The 22,557-nt window shown below is 41.1% G+C and overlaps 1 protein-coding gene across 1 annotated transcript in view; it reads left to right on the forward strand.

The window, feature by feature from the left end:
- Positions 1 to 22,557, forward strand: part of astn2 (astrotactin 2) — a gene marked incomplete at its 5' end in the record, with an annotated part of 725,257 nt that overhangs the window by 516,250 nt on the left and 186,450 nt on the right. Inside the window, 3 exon segments of the mRNA XM_080743421.1 lie at positions 8,078 to 8,202; positions 16,678 to 16,782; positions 22,324 to 22,503. Of these exon segments, the coding sequence (XP_080599547.1) occupies positions 8,078 to 8,202; positions 16,678 to 16,782; positions 22,324 to 22,503 (410 nt within the window).

Here is a 22,557-nt window from a genome sequence, read left to right on the forward strand (position 1 = left end):
CGGGTTCCGCAGGCCTTGGCGCAAAGCTGGCTGATTTAACTCATTTAGGTCTAGAATTATTGAATGCTTTAACCAGTGAAAAATAGCAGATATACAAGCTCACGGTGAGCTTGTATATCTGCTATTTTTGAAAAAGTCGTGAAAATGTGTGCAAATCTTTGAATATATGTATTTTCAAAGCGAACGTTTGTAACTCAAATTTTGCTTCTTAGGGGGTCCCTGGAACTAAATATTTTGAGATGGGGGTCCGTGGCCAAATAAAAATCATTTTGGGGGTCCTTAATGAAAAGGTTTGAGAACCACTGACAGTAGTCTCTCAAGAACAGACTAACTGAGCTCCAGTTAAGTGAAAAGGACCTTTTCTTTGACGATGGCTGGCCAGATTGCTGACATATAGAAACATAGGTTATTCAAAAAAAAAACCTTAGAAGGATTCAAAAGACACTTATAGAATCGGGTCAAAATTCAATTCATTTTCACAATTCTTCAAAAAAATAGCAGATCTACAAGCTCCTTGCCGCGCTGTGAGCTTGCATATCTGCTATTTTTCAATAGTTAAAACATAAAACAATGACACACACACACACAACAATGTGCACCCGTTCTGAATGATTTAATTTGGCAATCAATATGTTTTCTGTGAGCACAGGGCCGTGGTAATCTTTTTACAGCACCTTCTATCCTCTCCCTCTCTGGCCTCCTTCCCCACTCATCCTCTCACTCTCTGCCCTTGAGTCCATCCTTTCCATTGCCTTCCATTGTCACACGAGGGCTGCGATTAGCTCTCTAACAGGCTCTGTGGCCAGGGGCGTCACAACACAAGGGGGGGGAAAAGTGGGAAAGTGGGACTGAGTTACGAGGGCCCAAGGCAGAGGGAGGGGGCCTTAATTATTTTATACTTTAGCTATTGAAAAATAGCAGGTATACAAGCTCACAGCGCGGCACCGAGTGCCACGCTGCGAGCTTGTAGATCTGCTATTTTTTTTTAAAGTCGTGAAAATGTGTACAAATCTTTGAATGTATCGTCGTTGTCGGGTGAAAACCTTGTATGTCCAAAACCGTTCGTTTTGCATTTATCATTTTAAAAATGATTTAAACTAGTGAAAACAGCCGATCTATAAGCACACAACGCCTCACACCGCGAGGCGTTGTGTGCTTGTAGATCTGCTGTTTTCACTACTTTTGTGCGACAGCCTTGGATGATGAAGCAGGGCGTTACTTTGCAAAAGAACGTACACATTTGAAACTTGGAGATACGAGGTTTCCGATACATATCGCCGACAACGACGATATGTATCTTTTAAGTGAACATTTGTAACTTTGGGGGGTCCCTGGAACTAATTAATTTTGAGATGGTGGGTCTGTGGCCAAATACATATCATTTTGGGGGTCCTTCACATGAAAAGGTTTGAGCACCACGGACATAGAAACATAGGTTGCCGCGCCTTGAGCTTGTATATCTGCTATTTTTCAATAGTTCATGGGGGGCCCACGGTGAATCCTTGTACCCAGGGCCCAGAATTTGGTGCTACACCCCTGTCTGTGGTTAGGGGGAAGGAGGGAGAGGGAGAGAGAGAGAGGAAGAGGATGAAAAATTGATATCGTGAGTGAAACTGCCCCCTCCGTCTCCGTGGCGCGAGGTCTGTGCTCTGAGTCTTGCTCCCATAAAAGAGGATTATGGGAAAGAGGCTGCTGCCGCTGTTTGCTTCACTCCCAGAATGCAGCGGAACAGAACAGCACAGCTGCTCCGTAATGACCCACGACATCTACTGTACTGTACGGTTCAGACATGAAGCAGCCAGCAGGCCAGGCAGGTTGAGGCGTTGCCCAAGATACATCTTAACCCTTCTTGTGCCTATCCCGAACAAGTTCGGGATTTTTTCAATCCAATACATTTTTTTTTTTTTTGCTATTTTACTTAACCTGAGCTGCTTGTAGAGATGTGGGTGGTCCTGGGTCGTCCTACGCTTTCCAACGAGTGATGCTAGATGGTCCGACGATTTATTCCATTGAAAATGGTTTAAAATACAGTTTAGAGCCCCCCAAAAAAACCTCAATCTATACTGTCGGCGGCGCGACGTATTCCGGGGTGCCTATCCCGATCTAGTCCGGGATATTTAATAAAATGAATTAATTAATCGGAGGCCTCAACGAAGCCCCGGTCTAAATTTCCATCCATGGCCGGGGCCGAGACTCGGCCATCCACGGCCCGTAATCGGGCAACGCCGCCGCATCGCGCCGCCGAATCCAATACAAAGTCACATCTTTAGAGAGCATTTTCTCTGAATTGTGTTCCCAGACCAAAGACAACGTTTTTTTGCGACTAAAATAGCTTCAGATCGGGCTTCTAAAAAATAAAGAAGCTAATGGCTAAGTGTTAGCTAACTTCCTCCTCTCGTCATACATAACAGTGGCTGTAGTGAAATCACAAGGCACTACGGGCAGTGTCGACGGAAGCTACAGCGAAGGCCTATACAGATATTTCTGGCACTCTAGTGGCACCTTGTGGCCCGGGGCACTCATTGAGTTAAACCAGGGGTCTTCAACGTTTTCAGGCCAGGGACCCCTTAGTTGAGAGAGAGATGAAGCAGGGACCCCCACAACCTTATCATAGATTCCATATAGTTTAATCGTTTGACAGCACGATCGTCAGTGTATTTTGGATTCATGTCAATTCGTGTTTTCAGATATTTAACCACTTGAACCGTCAGCACTATAATAAACTTGACCTTTCACTCTGTAATTAGTCTGCTCTTTTTCCCCCTCTAGACCAAAGCTCTTTGCCGAAAATAATGTTTGGGTAAAGTTCTCAGAATATGGACACTAGGGTTCAAGTTGTTAATATAAAAAGGATTGGAAGATTTGGAGGACCCCCTAGTAATTCTTAGGACCCCCTAGGGGTCCCGGATCCCCTGTTGAAGACCCCTGTCTTATAACCACAAGCAAAAGCCGATCTACAAGCTCACAATGTGGCGCGATGTGACATTTGTGTGCTTGTAATTTGGGTTTGTGAGATCTGCTATTTAACATAGGCTACCCATTCTAGGGACGGCAGGCTGAGAAATATATTCCTGTATAAATGACTTTCCTTTTCTCTCCATATTTTCTTTTCTATATTATATATTTTTTTCTTTTTAGTACATCGAGAAGTGTGAGGACACACACGCACACACACACACACACACACACACACACACACACACACACACACACACACACACACACACACACACACACACACACACACACACACGCACACACACAAACAGCATTGTACATGTGTATAAGTGCGAGCCTGAGTGTAACATGATTGAATATTGCACCTCCCGTGTGTACACCTTGTGCCTTGTGATTTCCTCCCTCTCCCTGTGGCATGTTGTGTCCTTTGCTCCTCTCACCCCTCTCTCTCTCTCTCTCTCTCTCTCCCCCACATGCACCAGCTAGCCTTCCTCCCTTTCTCATTTTGTCACTCTCTCTTTTACACAGTTATCTTGTACTGCAGAGAGAGAGAGAGAGAGAGAGAGAGGGATGGAGGGAGGGAGAGATACAGAGAACATACATTCCAGGGGGGTCTGCACTTATCTGTGCCGGCAGCATTCTGTCCTGCCCTCAATCTGGGGGATAGTACTAGAGTTTGCTTTAAAGGACAGCCAAGCATCACTCTCACCAGGGGTGTCGCACCAAATTCTGGGCCCTGGGTGCAAGGATTCACTGCGGGCCCTTTTAGACTGCTGGGAATGCATTATTATGCATTGTTTTGTGCTTTAACTATTGAAAGAATAGCAGATATACAAGCTCACAGTGCAGCTGCGAGCTTGTAGATCTGCTATTTTTGAAAAATCGTGAAAAGTCTTTGAATATTTGTATTTCAAATCCTTCTAAGGTTTTTTGAAAAAACTATGTTTCTATGTCAGTGGTGCTCGAACCTTTTCATGTGAAGGACCCCCAAAATGATATGTATTTGGCCGCGGACCCCCATCTCAAAATATTTAGTTCCAGGGACCCCCCAGAAACAAAATTTGAGTTACAAATGTTTGCTTAAAAAAATACATATATATTCAAAGATTTGCACACATTTTCACGACTTTTCACGACTCTAAAAATAGCAGATCTACAAGCTCGCAGCACGGCACTCTCTGTGCCGTGCTGCGAGCTTGTAGATCTGCTATTTTTCAATAGTTAAAACATAAAATAATTAAGGCCCCTCCACCTTGGGCCCTAGTAACTCAGTCCCACTTTTCCCCCCCTTGTGACACCCCTGACTCTCACACACATACACAGTGGAATCCCGAGTGTTAATCTAACTCGTGATAGTGCACGGACATGTGTGTGTGTGTGTGTGTGTGTGTGTGTGTGTGTGTGTGTGTGTGTGTGTGTGTGTGTGTGTGTGTGTGTGTGTGTGTGTGTGTTTGTACGTGCATGTGCATGTGCACGTATATACACAGGTTAAATACTGGTTGTAATCAAACCAAAGCTGCGAACACTAATACGTTATGCATGTCTTAGAAGAAACATTAACGCCACATGCTCTCATGATTTGTTATTGTTTTAGTTTTTGAACTTGTTTAGATTAGAGCTTCATCCATGTCCTTTTTGTAATTAATTATTTTTAACTAGATATTTGTAGACTATTGAAAGGCCTAACCAGGGACTGTGCTCGCAAATTAACCTCGGCTATTAGGCTCAATATATAATATATATATATATATATAATAACGGTTTTCATATTTAATTAGATACATTGTTTTTTGTGTTGTCCCTGTCAATTGAGTACCGGAGACAAATAGTCTAAGTCCATATTGGAATTGTTTTGAATATAGATATTTTTTGATTTACAAACTATTAATTTTTAATCTGTTAAATTGTTAATGCACTCCCCCCTCATTTTATTTAATTGTCTGTTTTAATGTTATCTTCTCCCTTCGTCTGCTGAATATTGCTTTACGGACTTATACTGTTGTTCCACAAACTGTTGGAGATATACTGTTTTTCCACTTTTCATAAGTATTATGTCTTATAATTCCTAATATATATATAAGTTAAGTAAAAAAAATCCAATTCAACAAAATGAGGGGGGAGTGCATTAAGAATTTAACAGATTAAAAACTTCTAGTTTGTGGTTTACAATCTGGTAAATTCAAAAAAATATCTATATTAAAAATGTTATTCGTCTCAGGTACTCAATTATACATGAAAAATGAATGAACGTGCGTGCGTGCATAGGCAATTGTATTGCCTGTACAGTCTGCACTACGGCCATATTTGGCCCACTCACAGACAGACAGGAAACAGCCAGGGCTATCAGATGGATAGTGTGTTCACCACCATGAAGGCAGAGGTGAACGCATGATTAGAGGAGGTACACAAAACCTTTATGCTTAAAGCGATGCTAGATAGATATAGATACCTTTATTGATCCCACGGGGAGTTTCAGACGCCCAGAGGCAGCCCAGCCGTTAAGAGTCCCACAGTACAGATAAGGACTAAGGAAACTATTGTCAGTTACAGCAATGCAAAATGAGAAATAACAATAAGAAGCACCATCAATAAAGAACGACAGTGTATTTCCCCTGGCCACAACAACTCTGTCAATCGGGCTCAGCTGTATTTTGGCACGGTAGGTTGTGCGTTGGTTTGCCGAGTGGGAGCATGTGGTTCGATCCCAGCTCGGGTCTAAATCACTACAAGTATACAGAAGTATACACCTACAACAACATCTGATCTCTATTAATCAATATATCACGGCTGTGGCACACTGATAAAGAAAGAGGCTTGACATTTTTAGACATTAATATAAATTAAAACAGCATTTAGCTAAATAGCATGACTTTAGTGGGTGAAAAACAAATCAATCTGTTTCTGATGAACATTTTTATTGACTGAGTACATTCCATTCTGTGGATAAATACATTTCTTGTCTGAGAATGGAAATGACAAAGTCATTATATAACAGGTCGCACACAGGCTGTTTTCTTTAGAATACTGTAACAAAGAATAATAAATTACACCAAACAACACCAGGTTGAAGTGTCCTCACAAACAAAAAGGTGCAACCGGTGCAATCAGTGCAATGCAAAGACAAGTGACAGTGTCCACAGTGCAATCAGTACAATAAATATCTACAGGTACTTGTCATTAGAGGTCAGGTCTGGTAGCCAATCTTTTATTCCAGGTCATACAGCAGGGATCTTCAACGTTTTCAGGCCAGGGACCCCTTAGCTGAGAGAGAGATGAAGCAGGGACCCCCACAACCTTATTATATATTCCATATAGTTTCATTGTTTGACAGCACAATCATCAGTATATTTTGGATTCATGTTAATGCGGGTTTTCAGATATTTAACCACTTGAACTGTCAATACTTAATAAACTTGACCTTTCACTCTGTACGTACTTAGTCTGCTCTTTTTCCCCTCTACACCAAAGCTCCCTGCCAAAAATAGCCGATCTACAAGCTCACAACGCCTCGCAGCGCGAGGCGTAGTGAGCTTGTAGATCTGCTATCTTTGGCTAAAGTTCTCAGAAAATGGATGCTAGGGTTCAAGTGGTTAGTATAAAAAAAGGAGAAAAAAGGTTTCTATAACTCAATGATTTGGAGGACCCCCTGTATTAACTCTGAGGACCCCCTAGGAGTCCCAGACCCCCTGTTGAAGACCCCTGTCATAACAGGGGGACAGTTGACCTGGCAGAGTGACCAACGCGTGTCTCACTGTAAATCCCTCATACTGTAGCTACCTGCACAAAGGACCTGCTGAGTCTCATACAGTTCCACGTGGGGTAGCTTTGGCAGAACCTTGGGTTGTACCTGATCATGCCAGGAATCCATCTTTATCTGTTTGCTTCGGTGTGCTCTAATGAACACGGAACCGGCAGTGATTCCATTCACTTCTGGTGAAACAGGTCTACAAAATGTAGGGCCTATAAGCCTAAATCGCAAGCAAATATGATATGATATAGTACTTTATTGTCAGTTCACACTGAAATTCGTCTTGCGACACAGCAGCCATGTATGCGAAACATATATACAAACATTTGACACAAGGTACAAAAAAAAACAGGGTTACATACATAAGGATAATACAGACAAACAAAAGCAATGTCCACCGCTTAGCCTACCTATGGCCAAGCTTCTGATTAAGCCTTAAAGGTGATACACCATGAAATTTCACTTTTCCTATTTTAAAACCTTTTTTTGGGGTCCCACTAGCACCTTCTATCCTCACAAAGTCCCATTTCTGACCGTTGTGTCTTTCTCTGGTTTTGAGAAGGCAAAGGTTAAAAGTATCCCACGGGTTCTTAAAACAGGCTGTCCAGATTTGCTGCCGATTGTGACGTCATCATCGGCCGTTTTTGAAGATTTTTTTTTTTTTTTCAAAAACAATTTTTTTTTCAAAAGATTTTTTTTTTTTCAAAAAAAATTTTTTTTTTCAAAAAGATTTTGGGGGGGTGGCGCAGTTCAGGCCAAAGGTGGTACTGCAGCTGAAATGCTCTGAGAGCCATTCAAAAATGAGAGAGGCTCTCTATTCAGGAGTGGTAATTTAGCCTCAAACCTTTTGAAAAACGTTTTTGGGACATAAACAATATGACATAAATACTTTTTAAATGCATGGTGTATCACCTTTAAAGTTGACTGATGGACATATGATTCTGCAAATATGGAGGAAAGCGGTATCCTACCTATCGATACCTATAGTTTTTGGAAAGTGATTTAAAAATGCCTATAATGACAATGCCCTAAACAGGGACCCCGGGCTTTCGCGTAAAATAGCAGTTCACAGTGAGCTTGTCGATCTGGCTGTTTTCAGCAAAAGCTTTTCCCACGATAACAGAAAACATAGAAGACGCCCGTATAGAGCCCTGAGGAACTCCGCTCAACCATATGGGGTTCAAGTGGTTAGAATTGATATGTTTGTCTTCATATATACCGTCTTTCTTTCTTTCTTTCTTTCTTTCTTTCTTTCTTTCTTTCCAGCACATTGTTTTGTTAACTAAATCTCTCTGTCGTCCTTATTCCCTTATCTCCCTGTGTAACTAATTCTCTCTGTCCTTCTTGTTCCCTTATCTCTCTGTCTCACAGGGACAACAACTTCATCAAGGACTTTCCGCAGCTGGCCGACGGGCTCATGGTCATCCCACTGCCCGTGGAGGAGCAGTGTCGAGGGGTTCTGTCCGAGCCCCTGCCCAACCTGCAGCTCCTCACAGGTGTGTGTGTGCGTGCGTGTGTCAACTGGATGTATGTCGCCACTGTCGAGTAGAAACCTTGCATCTCAATACATACTGCGGTGTCACACAAAAGTATCACATACTGTAGCTACTCTAGCTTTGCTACAGTACAAGCTCAGGTTTATACAGGGTTTAAAGGGCCTACACCATGCTTTTAAAACTATATTGTTTGTATAAATATATGCTCAAAATTGAGTCTTAGACAGGTTTTAACCCTCAACAAACACTCTGACCATTCTTTTTGTTTGTTCTAGCTCTACTATAATGAGGCTCTCCAGCTGCAATACCAAAACGGCCTCTGTTTGCTCAGGGGCGCATCTAGGGGTTTTTCCAGAAAAAAAAAAAGTTTTTTGAAAAAAAAAAGTTTTTTGAAAAAAAAAGTTTTTTGAAAAAAAAAAGTTTTTGAAAAAAAAGTGTTTTGAAAAAAAGTGTTTTGAAAAAAAGTTTTTGAAAAAAAAAGTTTTTTGAAAAAAGTTTTTTGAAAAAAAAAGTTTTTGAAAAAAAGTTTTTTGAAAAAAAAATTTTTTGAAAAAAAGTTTTTTGAAAAAATTCTTTTTTTGAAAAAAATTTTTTTTTGAAAAAAAATGTTTTTTAAAAAAAAATTTTGAAAAAAAATGTTTTTTAAAAAAAAATTTTGAAAAAAAAGTTTTGAAAAAAAATATTTTATTTTTTATTTATTTTTTGACTTTTTGACAGTTTTTGAAAAAAAAAATTAAAAAAAAGAAAACATTTTTTGACTGAAAAAAAAAACGCGTGTGACGTCACATGCGTCAACTCTCAGAACAGAACTGTTCTGAGAACCCGTGGAAAGCTTTTCATCTCTGTCTTCCCAAAACCAGAGAAAGACACAATGTACAGAAATAAATTTATATAAAATAGGACTTTGTGAGGATAGAAGGTGCCAGTGGGACCCCAAAAAAAGGTTTTAAAATAGAAAAAGTGAAAATTCATGGTGTAGGTCCTTTAAGGCCTGCCCATACTTTCTCCAAAATGTTCGGTGAGTTGGACTTTCCGATGTGCACATTTCCGTACTCCCATTCGGTCTAATGCTTTTCAGAAGTCGCGAGTGAGGTCATTTTGTAGTCGAACCGGACCTTTTGACCCGAAAAGGGCGGTTTTGGTCAAAGTATGGACAGGCCTTTATACAAGGTTGGAGCAGAGAGGGAAGCACGCACATCTCCAAACATTTACAGGTGACGAACCAAGGAATATATTGTCGTTGTCGGGTGAAAACCTTGTATGTCCAAAACCGTTCGTTTTGCAAGAATAGTTTATTAGGATACAACGTTTTGACCCCTTCGGGTCTTCATCAGGTATGGTATTCATATACCTCATGAAGACCCGAAGGGGTCGAAACGTTGTATCCTAATAAACTATTTACTGGAGCTCTGGAACAGTGTGCGAACCTCCTCTTCTTCCATGGTCTTTATACAAGGTTTCCACCCGACAGTGAGAATGTGTACTTTTATATTTGTCACCTCCCAGAGCTACTGTATACACATTAGAATCCTAAAGGAATAGTTCAACCAAAAGCATTACTTATTTTTTCCATCAAATACTCTCCATGGAGACTTGAATTTCCGCATTCCTAAGCCAATATATTTGATAATGGTTTCAGCTACGGAGACACAAAGCGCCGCCTTTTGTTCCCAATGGAACAATCATTGCCTTAGGAATGTGACAAAAACTAAAGAATATCCACAAATTCAAGTCAGCATGGGGTGAGTAATCGATAGAAAAAGTCATTTTGGTGGTGAACTCTCCCTTTTAAATTAACACTACTTTCATGTTGAGTGAGTTAGGCTACAGTAAAGAGTTAAACGACATTTCCCTAAGGTGCTCTCCTTTTATACGATTTATTATCTTTTTTGCATGGAGAGAGGCTCTAATCTAGTCTTATGCATATTCATGGCAGTGGGAAGAGACGTTTTCATGCTAGCACATATATCTATTTAATGGCACTAGACCATGGAAGAAAACATTTACTGTAAAAGATATCCTAAATTGACTAGCGCGTTGCCCTCCAGCAGACTACTCAATAAATTGTGTTATAATGCATTCCTATAATTACTATGGACTCCTACATCATCACTATCATTGAATAATACATGTACGCCAGCTTGAAAGCTGACTGTCATCTGAAGGTTGATGCATCTCGCCAGAGGTGTCGCACCAAATTATGGGCCCTGGGTACAAGGTTTCACTGCGGGCCCCCGCACAATTATTTTGTGCTTTAAGTATTGAAAAAGTAAGCCATTTACCATGAGAGGGAGTGGGTTGTTGGCTGATTTACCACTGTTTCAGGGTTGTGCCACGACCCTCGAATGGTAAATTGCTTTTCTACCACTTCTACCATATAAATGAAAGAAAACACAGTTGTAACTTGCAAGGTTATTTAGTTACAATCAACTGCAAGTCTGCAACACAACAGTGGGCAGGGTCCATGAGCCAAATCAAGGTTGTTGACTGATTTACCACTGTTTTAAACCAATCAGAATTCAGTATCTGAACATGTGACCACAAAAAGTGGTAGAATAGCAGTTATACGTGCTCACAGTGTGGCACCGAGTGCCGCGCTGCGAGCTTGTAGATCTGCTGTTTTTGATAAATCGTGAAAAAGTCTTTGAATATTTCAAATCCAAAAAAGTTTTTTTTTTAAAAACCTATGTTTCTATGTCAGTGGTCCTCAAACTTTTTTCATGTGAAGGACCCCCAAAATGATATGTATTTGGCCACGGACCCCCATCTCAAAACATTCAGTTCCAGGGACCCCCCCAGAAGCAGAATTTGAGTTACAAATGTTGTCTTCAAAAATACACTCGGTGCCGCGCTGTGAGCTTATATATCTGCTATTTTTCAATAGCTAAAGTATAAAATAATTAAGGCCCCTCCACCTTGAGGCCCTAGTAACTCAGTCCCACTTTACCTCCCCCCCCTTGTGACACCCCTGCATCTCGCCACAGGAAGCTATTAAGCGTGTTGTGACATTGCAGCAAAAACATCGGCTCATCAGCTGCAGATGTATGGGGAGAACATGACACTCCCAGTACAACGTACACATCCCTCCCATGAGACAAAAATGTGCTTTCTAAAACAAAATGTCAGACGCCAGAGGATCCCACTCAGTGGTGGACCAAGTACTGCAGGGACGGGCAGAGAATGTTACAGAGGCAGGGGCTGAAATTTCTAAAATGGCCTTTTGGTGAAAATATTGAAAATAGCAGACCTCCAAGCTCACAACGCGTCGTGCTGCAGAAAAAGAGCAGACTAAGTACAGAGTTATATGTCAAGTTAAGTATTGACGGTTCAAGTGGTTAAATACGTATCTGAAAACACAATTGACGTGAATTCAAAATACAGTGACGATTGTGCTGTCAAACAATGAAACAATATGGAATCTATGAACATGTTGTGGGGGTCCCTGCTTCATCTCTTTCTCAACAAAGGGGTCCTTGGCCTGAAAACGTTGAATACCCCTGCCTTAAACCCTATAAGCTATGATGGGGTCCCACTGAACGTGGTATGCTCCACACCAAATGAGTCTACACCAAATCTCTTCTATAAATATTCTCAGAATAGGGACGGTTGTCAGAAATGGATTGATCCAAAGATATGACATTGGAGTATTCCTTTAACCAAAGTCTTTTTGTTCTCCGTTCCCTCGTCAAAGGCGCCTGTGTGTATCTGTTTCATAACATTCAGCAGTCTGAGGCCATATCAGCCTTCCTCAGGACGCCACACACACGTCTGATTCGATTACACCAAATGACCAAAATATTGTTTAGTAGCAAAGAATGCCGACGCAGCGAGTCTGCACTTCCTCTTGTTGCTGAGGCAGAGTTACACCTACAACAATGCAGCAACAGCAGCATTTGTGTGGTGGATTGGACCGGCTTGGATGATAGGATCCTGTCACCATGTGTTCCACTGGCCATTCATTCAGGGGGATATCACCACCCCACTGACTGTGGTCACGTGATAGGGAGGATGTCAGCAGGACAGTCTTGATTTTTGTAACATTGGCATGAAAAGAGTAAAATACAAAAATGCTTGAAAAAAGCAGATCTACAAGCTCACAACGCGTTGCGATGCATTGTGAGCCTCTAGATCGGCTACTTTCAAATAGCCTAGGTATAGAATGGGGCTAAAGTGGTTTATGTATGTTTTGTAATATTATCATTTATATATCTGCAAAGTAACAAGTAACTAAAGTTTTTAAATAATTGTAGTGGAGTAGACGTAAAAGTATTGGAAATTGGAAATACTCAAGTAAAGTACAAATATCTCAAAACTGTACTTAAGTAGCCTACAGCACTTAAGTACATGTACTTAGTTACTTTACACCACTGGTGGTACCACTGGCTGAAGTGCAATAGCTCACCTGGCCAAGTGGGGATTGCCAGATTGAATCGAATAGCTTACACAAAGCCAGCGTTTCGAAATTTCAATTACATTTTAAGCGTCTAGCAGATGCTCTCATCCGGAGCGACTTAGGCGTGTGAAATCAGAGTAAATGGAATGAACCCAAGTCAACAAACATCAGGGTAAATATAGACACATAACGTCGTCAGTTGGAAACCTTGTATGTCCAAATACTGTTCGTTTTGTATTTATCATTTTAAAAATGATTTAGACTAGTGAAAACAGCCGATCAACAAGCACACAACTTGTGCTTGTAGATCTGCTATTTTCACTAATTTTGTGCGACGGCCTTGTGTGATGAAGCGGAGCTTTACATCGCGAAAAAACACGCACATTTGAACTTGATTTCTCCCCAACAGTGACGATAAGTGCAAACAGAACAATGAAACCTGGATACCAGGTAAACATAAAACCCCTAGCAAGCGTCTGTTAAAACAAAATATATCTAAATTACATTCTCAAGATCTGTGGTCTAGCTAAATCAAATCCAAGTAGCAAAGACGTGAACAAATAAATAACCCAAATGCGTGGTACAATAACAATAACTAGCGTCTGTCAAATGAAACGGGACAAGAGTGCCGGCCGGGGGGCTGAGGTGGGTTCTGAGGAGGTGAGTTTTAAGATTACGGCAGGAAAACAGGGAGTGAGTCTGCAGTTCAGACTGCAACGGGGTGTTTACTCCACAGCTAGGGAGTCAGGAGGGAGAAGAGTCTAGGATGTGTGGAGTGTTGGCCAGGGTGCTTTAGGCAGCGGCGTCAGTTCAGTAAAAGCTAAGGTATGGCAACATGACTGGTGTCTTGCACGCGCGCGAAGCACCAGTCATGTTGCCATACCTTTGCAACAGGCGTGATGAATTTATTTTAAGAAGTACATTTTATTTTCCCCCCCCGTTTCTACGGTTTCTTGGGCTGGATATGGCAGCCTGGAACGGTTGTTTAAGTGCAGCTAAACTTGGCATGTTAGTGTTTAAACAATAATGCATTGCACCTGTGCAGGTGACCTCCGGAACCTGGGAATATACCATCTTGTCAAGATGGGGCGAGTAAAAGTGTGGAGAATATAATTATAATACCTTGTTAAAGTGACCATTTTGTAAAATTTTGCATTTGTAGTTATTTTACTGTAATTTAACAACATAATAACCAGCACAGATAGACAAAGAGACATTCATGGATTTATATTTAAAAGTAACTTTTATTTTCCCCCTGGACCCAGGGTATGGCAGCTGCATACCCCTGCCATACCCAGTTGACGCACCTGGCTTTAGGGAAGGTTCAAACAGACTTCCTGTGTTAGCTGCTCTAAAAAAGTCTGTCTGCGTACAGCGGAGTGTATTTTAGTCTTTTATCCAGGGAAGGTTTGCTGAGCACGGAGAATCTTTTTTCAGCCACGATCTTATGCCTAATTTATACTCGGCCCTACGACAGTGTCCCGTGCTGAAAATAGCAGATTATAGCATATATACAGGCAGCGTTACCATGTCCACTTATTATATTAGGCTTTGGGCTTGTTTTTCTGTAAAGACGACACTGCTTAGGTGAAGTTGTTTGTTTGGGCTTGCTTCAGTTTAATCACTTTAACCCATTGAGACCTTCTACAAAAATGCCTTCGAAATAAGTTGTTCTCACGCGTTAACGATTTTTCGAAAACTTCAATAATAGCAGGTGTACAAGCTCGCTGCACGCCGCTTGTGAGCTTGTATATCTGCAATTTTTTTAAATAGCCAATGCTAACATTGGATGCTTTACCGGTTTTAATTGGCTGATGTGAATTAGTTATTATTGAAAAGCTAGTAATCACGACTTTACTTCAAAAGTAAAGTGACAATATTGTTGTGACATTCATTTCATTGAGTTGTACATAAAGTGCAACCATATTCAGATTACCCACACACCTTTTGCATCTTTTCTCCTACGCACGCACGCACGCACACGGTCTAGTGTTGATTTCATCGAATAAAACTAGGACCAAAAATTTTTGTCGACTACCTTTTTTCAATAACGAAAACAAAAAAAAACGTTTTGAGCTTGTTTATCGGCTATTATTTTCAGCATGCAACCAAGTGTAAAATAACCATCAAAACTGCCAAAATATATACATTTTTTGACGACAAAATCAACTGTATATTTAGTTGACTAAGATCTTATCATATTTAGTCGACTAAAACTAGACTTAAACTAAAAAAAAATTGATGACTTTAATGACTAAAAGTAAATGGAATTTCATTCAAAAAAACTAAATCACAATTTGCTGTCAAAATCAACAGTAGCACAGTAGTCTTGTAAATCCAGACACTTCACCTCCCATGTTAAACCCACTGCCCGCGTTTCAAAGCCGGCCTGCAGGAGCTTTAGCCACTGTGACATTTAGCTTTGGAGTCCAGACGCCCAGGCCCTCACCTTCAACTCCCTAATCCCTCCATTAGCTGGATTGGCTGCAGCACTTTGGTCTACCGGTTTACCTTTGAGCTGCTCCTCTGGGGGATTCATCAGGACTTTTCAGTCGGAAATGTACTTTACTTTACTTTACACACACACACGCACGCACGCACGCACGCACGCACGCACGCACGCACGCACGCACGCACGCACGCACACACACACACACACACACACACACACACACACACACACATGGTCACATGCACGCATGCAAACGCGCACATTTCTCTGTATTAGTATACTATGAGTCAACATTTTATGGATGGATCGAGTCATGATTTTATGACTGCCATTTTTACAATTTGTTTTGACATTTACAACCCTTAATTCTAAAGCCAAAAATAGCTGATGTACAAGCTCACAACTTGTGAGCTTGTGGATCTGCTAATTTCAGTGTGTTGACAGCCAAGTATACCAGGTCTTGCAATGTGTGAAGTGAGCTTGTAGATCTGCCATTTTCAAAAGATTGTCATACATTTGTAAAACATGTCAAACGGGACATTCTACAATCTACATAATGATTACTTTCTACTTTTGGTACTTTAAGTACATTTTTGTGACACTTTTGTACTTTTACTCAGGTATTTCTTTTTTTATTCTAGACTTTTACTTGTAACAGTTCTATATTGCAGTATTGATACTTTTACTTATTTTTTTTAAAAGTACTTTTTCCACCTTTGCTGGAAGGTAACGGCAGGCTAACATAACCCTTTTTTTTTATTTCTGTCAGGTTGTTTTCCCACATTATTATTGACTACCTAACTCCCCAAATCCTTTTAAACCATTATTTTATATTTTAGCCATTGAGAAATAGCAGATATACAAGCTCACAGCGCGCACTGCGAGCTTGTATATCTGCTATTTTGTAATAGTTAAAGCATAAAATAATGGTTAAAGTGTAATAATGCGTTCAGGTCTTAAATAACCATACAACAACCATGTTCTCTTGTGAGGACCGGTCCTCGCAATGTCTGTTTTTCACATTGTATACTTACAAGTATAGTAATTACAAGAACACACACACATACACTTCAGTATACACTCCAACCAGGCCTCTCATGTCCCAGGCGTAAACCCAACATGAGTGCTTGAGCACATACACCCTCTCCATAAGAGCTCATTTTTAGTGGCCATTTATTTGCAATTGTTTCTTGCTCTCTTTTCCTTTTTGTCTTGTGTGAACGTTTTGTAATTGAATTGCAGGCCGAGACAATATTGCTCCAGCTTTTTAATGTCAGCAATCCAGTTGGAGTGCTACCTGTGCCATCTGTCTGCCATTGATCAAAAAGCAGGTGGGGAAATTAAAGGATGACATATGGGCAGCGTGTGTGTGAAAGCAATGAAGATTGATAAAGCACATTGGTTCTCAAAGTGGTGACCACGGCCCCCAGGGGGCGCCAGGTGGGCCAGAGGAAAGGTATCATCATGGTAAAAGTTTTATTTGGGAAGTGCTGTGACTTGTCCAAACCAAATTAGCAGGAAGGTTCATAAGAAAAAAAAGGAAAAAAAAAAAACGATGTCTTTCATTTTAAATGTACCCGAAGAGTTCTTAAACAAATCTGTATGCTCTCTCTCTCTCTCTGTGTCGTAGGGGATGCACAGTTCAATGAAGCCATGGGCTATCCCATGGTACAGCAGTGGAGAGTGAGGAGCAACCTTTACAGAGTCAAACTCAGCTCCATCACCTTGTCTACAGGTAGGACGACACATTATAAGCAAGCACCAGCATTTCCAGTACGTAGTATTACATTCATGTTCCTGGACGCTTTGATGTCCATTGCCCTTCATTCACGTGCTTCCTACTGAATGCAAAGCATGTGTTCAGTTTCATTAAAGTGAATTTGGTACACTAGTAGTGTGAGTGATTATTCATATTGAGTGTGCAGCTTTGCTGCATTGTTGAAACACATGTTTGTATATTTAGTTACATGAATGAATCTTCAACCCTTATGTTATTGTTATTAGGGTCAGCCACTTTAAGGAGTCGGATAACAACGGCTGTTAATACGTCGTTGTCGGGTGAAAACCTTGTATGTTAAAAACCGTTCGTTTTGCTTTTATCATTTAAAAAACTAGAAGCGTCTAGTCGGCGCCCTGGCCAACTCGGGAACAATGTATATAGGGGATGAATGCCCCGCCCTTTAATGCAAACCCCATTATATCTGTTGTCATAGGATCTGTTTTGACCATCTGTTTGCGTGTGTCCATTTATGCCCATACATGGAGTTATCTGTCTGTCTACGTCCATTTTATGTCCATATCTGGAGATCTCTGTAGGACCCGTTTTGACCATCTGTTTGCCTGTGTCCATTTATGCCCATACATGGAGTTATCTGTCTGTCTGCGTCCATTTTATGCCCATATATGGAGATCTCTGTAGGACCTGTATTGACCATCTGTTTGCCTGTGTCCATTTATGCTCATATATGGAGATATCTGTATCTGTCTGTCTGCATCCATTTCATGCCCATATATGGAGATCTCTGTATCTGTTTGTCTGTGTCCCTTTATGCCCATTATGGAGATCTCTGTATCTGTCTGTGCCTCCGACTGTGTTGCAGACAAAGTGCTGGTTCCCCCTTTAATGCAAACCCCATTATACCTGTTGTCATAGGACCCGTTTTGACTATCTGTTTGCCTGTGTCCATTTATGCCCATATATGGAGATATCTGTATCTGTCTTTTTGCGTCCATTTTATGCCCATATATGGAGATCTTTGACCATCTGTTTGCCTGTGTCCATTTATGCTCATATATGGAGATATCCGTATCTGTCTGTTTGCATCCATTTTATGCCCATGGCGGGGAACGCGCGTGCCTAATTTGAAATAGGGAATGAATGCCCCACTCTTTAATGCAAACCCCATTATACCTTGTGCGACGGCTTTGTATGATGAAGCAGGGCTTTGCTTTGCGAAAGAACTTACACATTTGAAACTTGGAGATACAAGGTTTCCACCCGACAACGACGAATACTATCATTGAGTTAGTTGTGATGGTCATACAGTAGTTAAGCACCTTGATCATAAATGCTCACTCACTTCTTTGCTATAATCTAGAATAAATCTCAGAGCAATCAAATTAAATCTAGATCTGTTCTGTTGCATATGGAGAAAGTAATAGAGCCTGGTGAAGACCATTTATTAAATATGCTGTAAAGCTCTGTAAAAGGCAGTAAAGCAGTGATATTCAACTGGCGGGCCAAATGTGGCACCAGCAGAGCTGTGTGGCCCCTGGAGAACATTCCACATTCCAATGTAAAAATAAATTTAACAATTTATTATTGGGTGGTTGGTTGTACAGGATGACCATTTTGAATGTTCAGCAATTTCTTTTTTCACCATGGAGCAGGGTAGCTTGGAAACATACAAGAGCTCAACAGATGAGTTCTGAGTGCAGTTCATCCATCCAGTTGAAACCATTTCTGGGTCTTGAGTGGATGTTGTCCATTTACCCCATAGAAATAATTCACTTGGAGTGTGTCCATCTTCCATCTTCTCCATCATCATTAACTTTAAACACATCTTGTGCTCTTATCAGTCGGGTACTCAAAATAAAAGCAACAACTTGACCTTGCCAGCATGCCTGCCTCAAATACTCTTCCCAGTTCCCACAAAGACACTTCCATGCCAATTACCCATGCAGAACATACTGAAATACTGTATCTACTTCTTTTGTTAATATTAAAACCTGGCAGGACTGCAGTATGAAGCAGGGCCTAATAAGTTACCATAGCCTAATGTCTCAAACCTTTTTGTTTCAGGGCACCCCATACATATTTATTTACTCCGAGGCACCCCTACATTATAATTTTCACTCCCAGCACCTTATATTTATAGCATATCGTCGTTGGGTGGAAACCTTGTATGTACAAAACCGTTAGTTTTGTATTTATCATCTATAAAATGTACTAAACTAGTGAAAACAGACAATCTACAAGCACACAACGCCTGGCGATGACCTTTTACTCTGTACTTAGTCTGCTCTTTTTCCCCTGTACACCAAACCTCTTTGGCGAAAATAGCCGATCTACAAGCACACAACGCCTCGCGGTGCGAGGCGTTGTGAGCTTGTAGATCTGCTATTTTCGGCTACAGTTCTCAGAATATGGAGGACCCCGTGTAGTAACTCTGAGGACCCCCTAGGGGTCCCGGACCCCCTGTTGAAGACCCCTGCACTAGGGCCCTGATATATTTATGTACTCCACAGTAGTCCACACACGGAATGGAAACCTGAACCCACATTTTTCAACTAAATAGTTCCTGCAGTTGTTGTTGAAACAACAAAAACATACCAAAGAAATATGAGCCTTAAAAAGCAGATTATACATCAAAGAACAATGGTGGCTGGGGAGATGGTAAAGATATGGAAGAGGGGGAAAATGTGGCCATTGCGTTGTTTATTATAGGGAGGACAATAAAGTAGAGAGCTGAGGGTACAGTCAGGCAGCAGTGCCGTGTGCCCAAACAAATAAATAAAAGTCTGTCTTCTTATCTTATCTAATGAGAAACATCTTCCATTTTCCACGTTTGTGCACATTGTTCTCGAAGAGGAATGGAATAAGCACTCGCTTAGTGAATTACATTAAAAACCATGATCAGCAAGAAAAAACGGATGTTTTCTCATATTCTCCATGCAGCAGGGACCTCAGTAATTGAACTGAATAGACTTGTACGGTCTTCAGTCTGTAATATGTTTGCAAACTTATGGCAACATTGTACTCTATTCCCCGGGGCTATGTACAGTACATGGCCCCTCTTGTTTTAGCTCTACACTAAATATCTTACACCAGAATAGCGTCGTTGTCGGGTGAAAACCTTGTATGTCCAAAACCGTTCGTTTAGCATTTTTCATTTTAAGCACAAGCACACAACACCTCGCGTGAACCAGGTTCAAAGTCAGGGTAGAAAAGGAAAGTTACATAGTGCAGCTTTAAGAGGATTAATTTGAGATTCAGAAGAACAAACATAAAAAGATCTTCACGTGAGTGATTAGAATTATTACAGTGAGTGTGCCCAGACAGCAAACTATCAGTGCTGGCTCTTTTCAGACCTGCTCAGCAGTTCATAAACCAAATTGGACTCAATAAAACTGTCATCAGCTGAAATTAAATCTATTTGGGTGTACGGTATAGGTGATTGTGTTGTAATGGTGCGTCTGTGCTGAACAGCTAACAACACACACACAGGAATACAGCTCATTTAAGGTACCCATGATAAAAACCCCTCAATCACCCATTCAGAACGGGTACACATTATGGTGTATTATTATTTTGTGCTTTAACTATTGAAAAATAGCAGATATACAAGCTCACAGCGCGGCACCGAGTGCCGCACTGCGAGCTAGATCTGCTATTTTTGAAAAATCATGAAAATTTGAATTTTGACCCGATACTAAGTGTCTTTTGAGTCCTTCTAAGGTTTTTTGAAAAACCTACGTTTCTATGTCAGCAATCTGGTTCGCCATCGTCAAAGAAAAGGTCCTTTTCACTTAACTGGAGCTCAGTTAGTCTGTTCTTGAGAGACTACTATGTCAGTGGTTCTCAAACTTTTTCATGTGAGGGACCCCCAAAATGATATGTATTTGGCCCACGGACCCCCATCTTAAAATATTTAGTTCCAGGGACCCCCAGAAGCAAAATTTGAGTTACAAACATTCGCTTTAAAAATACATATATTCAAAGATTTCCACACATTTTCACGACTTTTTCAAAAATAGCAGATCTACAAGCCCACGCTGTGAGCTTGTATATCTGCTATTTTTGCCAGACCCATGAAATGGGTAGGCCTACATAAGCAAATGTCGGTCTGTCTGTCTGTCCTGGTTTTCTATATAAAGGGTATATATGATGATGACATGCCTACAAAAGGCATGATGTCATAAATGATGATGACAGACAGGGGGTCTGGCACAACCAGGTTGACCTGGTCTAGTTCAATAGTTAAAGCATTCAATAATTCTTGGCCAAAATGGGTTAAACGGAATCCCAAGGCAAAACCACACATGATAATATCTGATGCCATAAAGAAGACCTATGGGGGAAGGTATAATAGCGGCATACCTGTGTTTATGATTGTTCTTAAAGGAGTAGTTCACCACTTTTCAACCTGTCTTCATATAATAGGTCCTCACTAATGTTCATGATAAAATATCACAATTTTTTTCTACTCAGTCCAAGTCTCCTAGGAGAGCTGTGGGAAGTTCAGAATCCATAGTCTTGTGACATCATCATTTTCCAAAAAAGAAAATTTAATCAATATTTTTGAAAAAAAAAAAATGATTTTTATTATCGCGAGAACAATGGCTTCCACTTTAAAATTGCAACTTTTCAGGAATAGAAAGCCTGCAGTTTCTATAAGCTGGATTGACAATCGATGATGTCACAAGACTATGGGTTTCTGACCTGCCCACAGCCCTCCTCTGAGAAAAAAAAAGAAAAAAAGAAAAAAGCTATTTTTGAGTGAGGACCAATTATATGAACATAGGTTGAAAAGTGGTGGAGTGCCCCTTTAAAGGTTATTTACTGCAGAAGTGTAGTTGATTTCATACACGACTACATTACATTCATGCTGTTGGATGGAGGTAAACATTTATTGTCTGTGTGGGCTTGCGCTCTGGCGCTCTCTAGTGGCCAACTGGTACAGCTGTACTAACCTGGTGATGACAGATGGGTACCAAAACAGAGCATCTCAGTGTCTTTTAGAGCCGTGGTTCCTAAACAGGGGGATCCCCAGATGATTAGCTTAAAGGGGTATACCACTCATTTTGAACATTGAATGGACTATGTCATCAATATACTGTACCTTAGAGCTGCTGTGTGGAAATAAGAAAAAAAAGTCCACCCCTTCTGTGTTGCCTAGAACTGGAGGATTGATTGTGGGGTCACGTGATCAGTGACATCATGAAGATGTCACTGATCAGATGTAGAGGTATTGGCCAGCTCCATATGGAGACGTCTTGGCCATATATGGAGCGTGACATGAGGCGTCCGTGAGGTCAGATGGAGAGGTATTGGCCAGCTCCATATATGGAGATGTCTTGGCCATATTATATGGAGCATGACATAAGGCGTGACGCACAGACAGACAGACAGACAGACATTATCTGCAGGTTTTCATACTAAATGCGGCCTACGGTCGCAATAATACATGAAATGTAAATGTTCCCATAACCCCTTTATTCAGATACAAAACAAATCTCTGTATTCTCTCTCTCTCTCTCTCTCCCTGGCATGCAGGCTTCTCCAAGGTGCTGAAGACCTTGTCAGCGGAGAGCACGCGGGAGGAGCTGCTGGCCTTCCTGCAGCAGTACGGCAGCCACTACGTGTCGGAGGCGCTCTACGGCTCCGAGCTCAGCTGCAACGTCTACTTCCCCAGCAAGAAGGCCCAGCAGCAGCTCTGGCTGCAGTACCAGAAAGGTGAGCTATTATGGCTGCCGTCTGGTGCAGTGGCTTTTCAGCCCTTTTCACATC

This window comes from Nannobrachium achirus (genome assembly GCF_963921795.1).
Source record: "Nannobrachium achirus genome assembly, chromosome: 15".
Taxonomy (NCBI): domain Eukaryota; kingdom Metazoa; phylum Chordata; class Actinopteri; order Myctophiformes; family Myctophidae; genus Nannobrachium; species Nannobrachium achirus.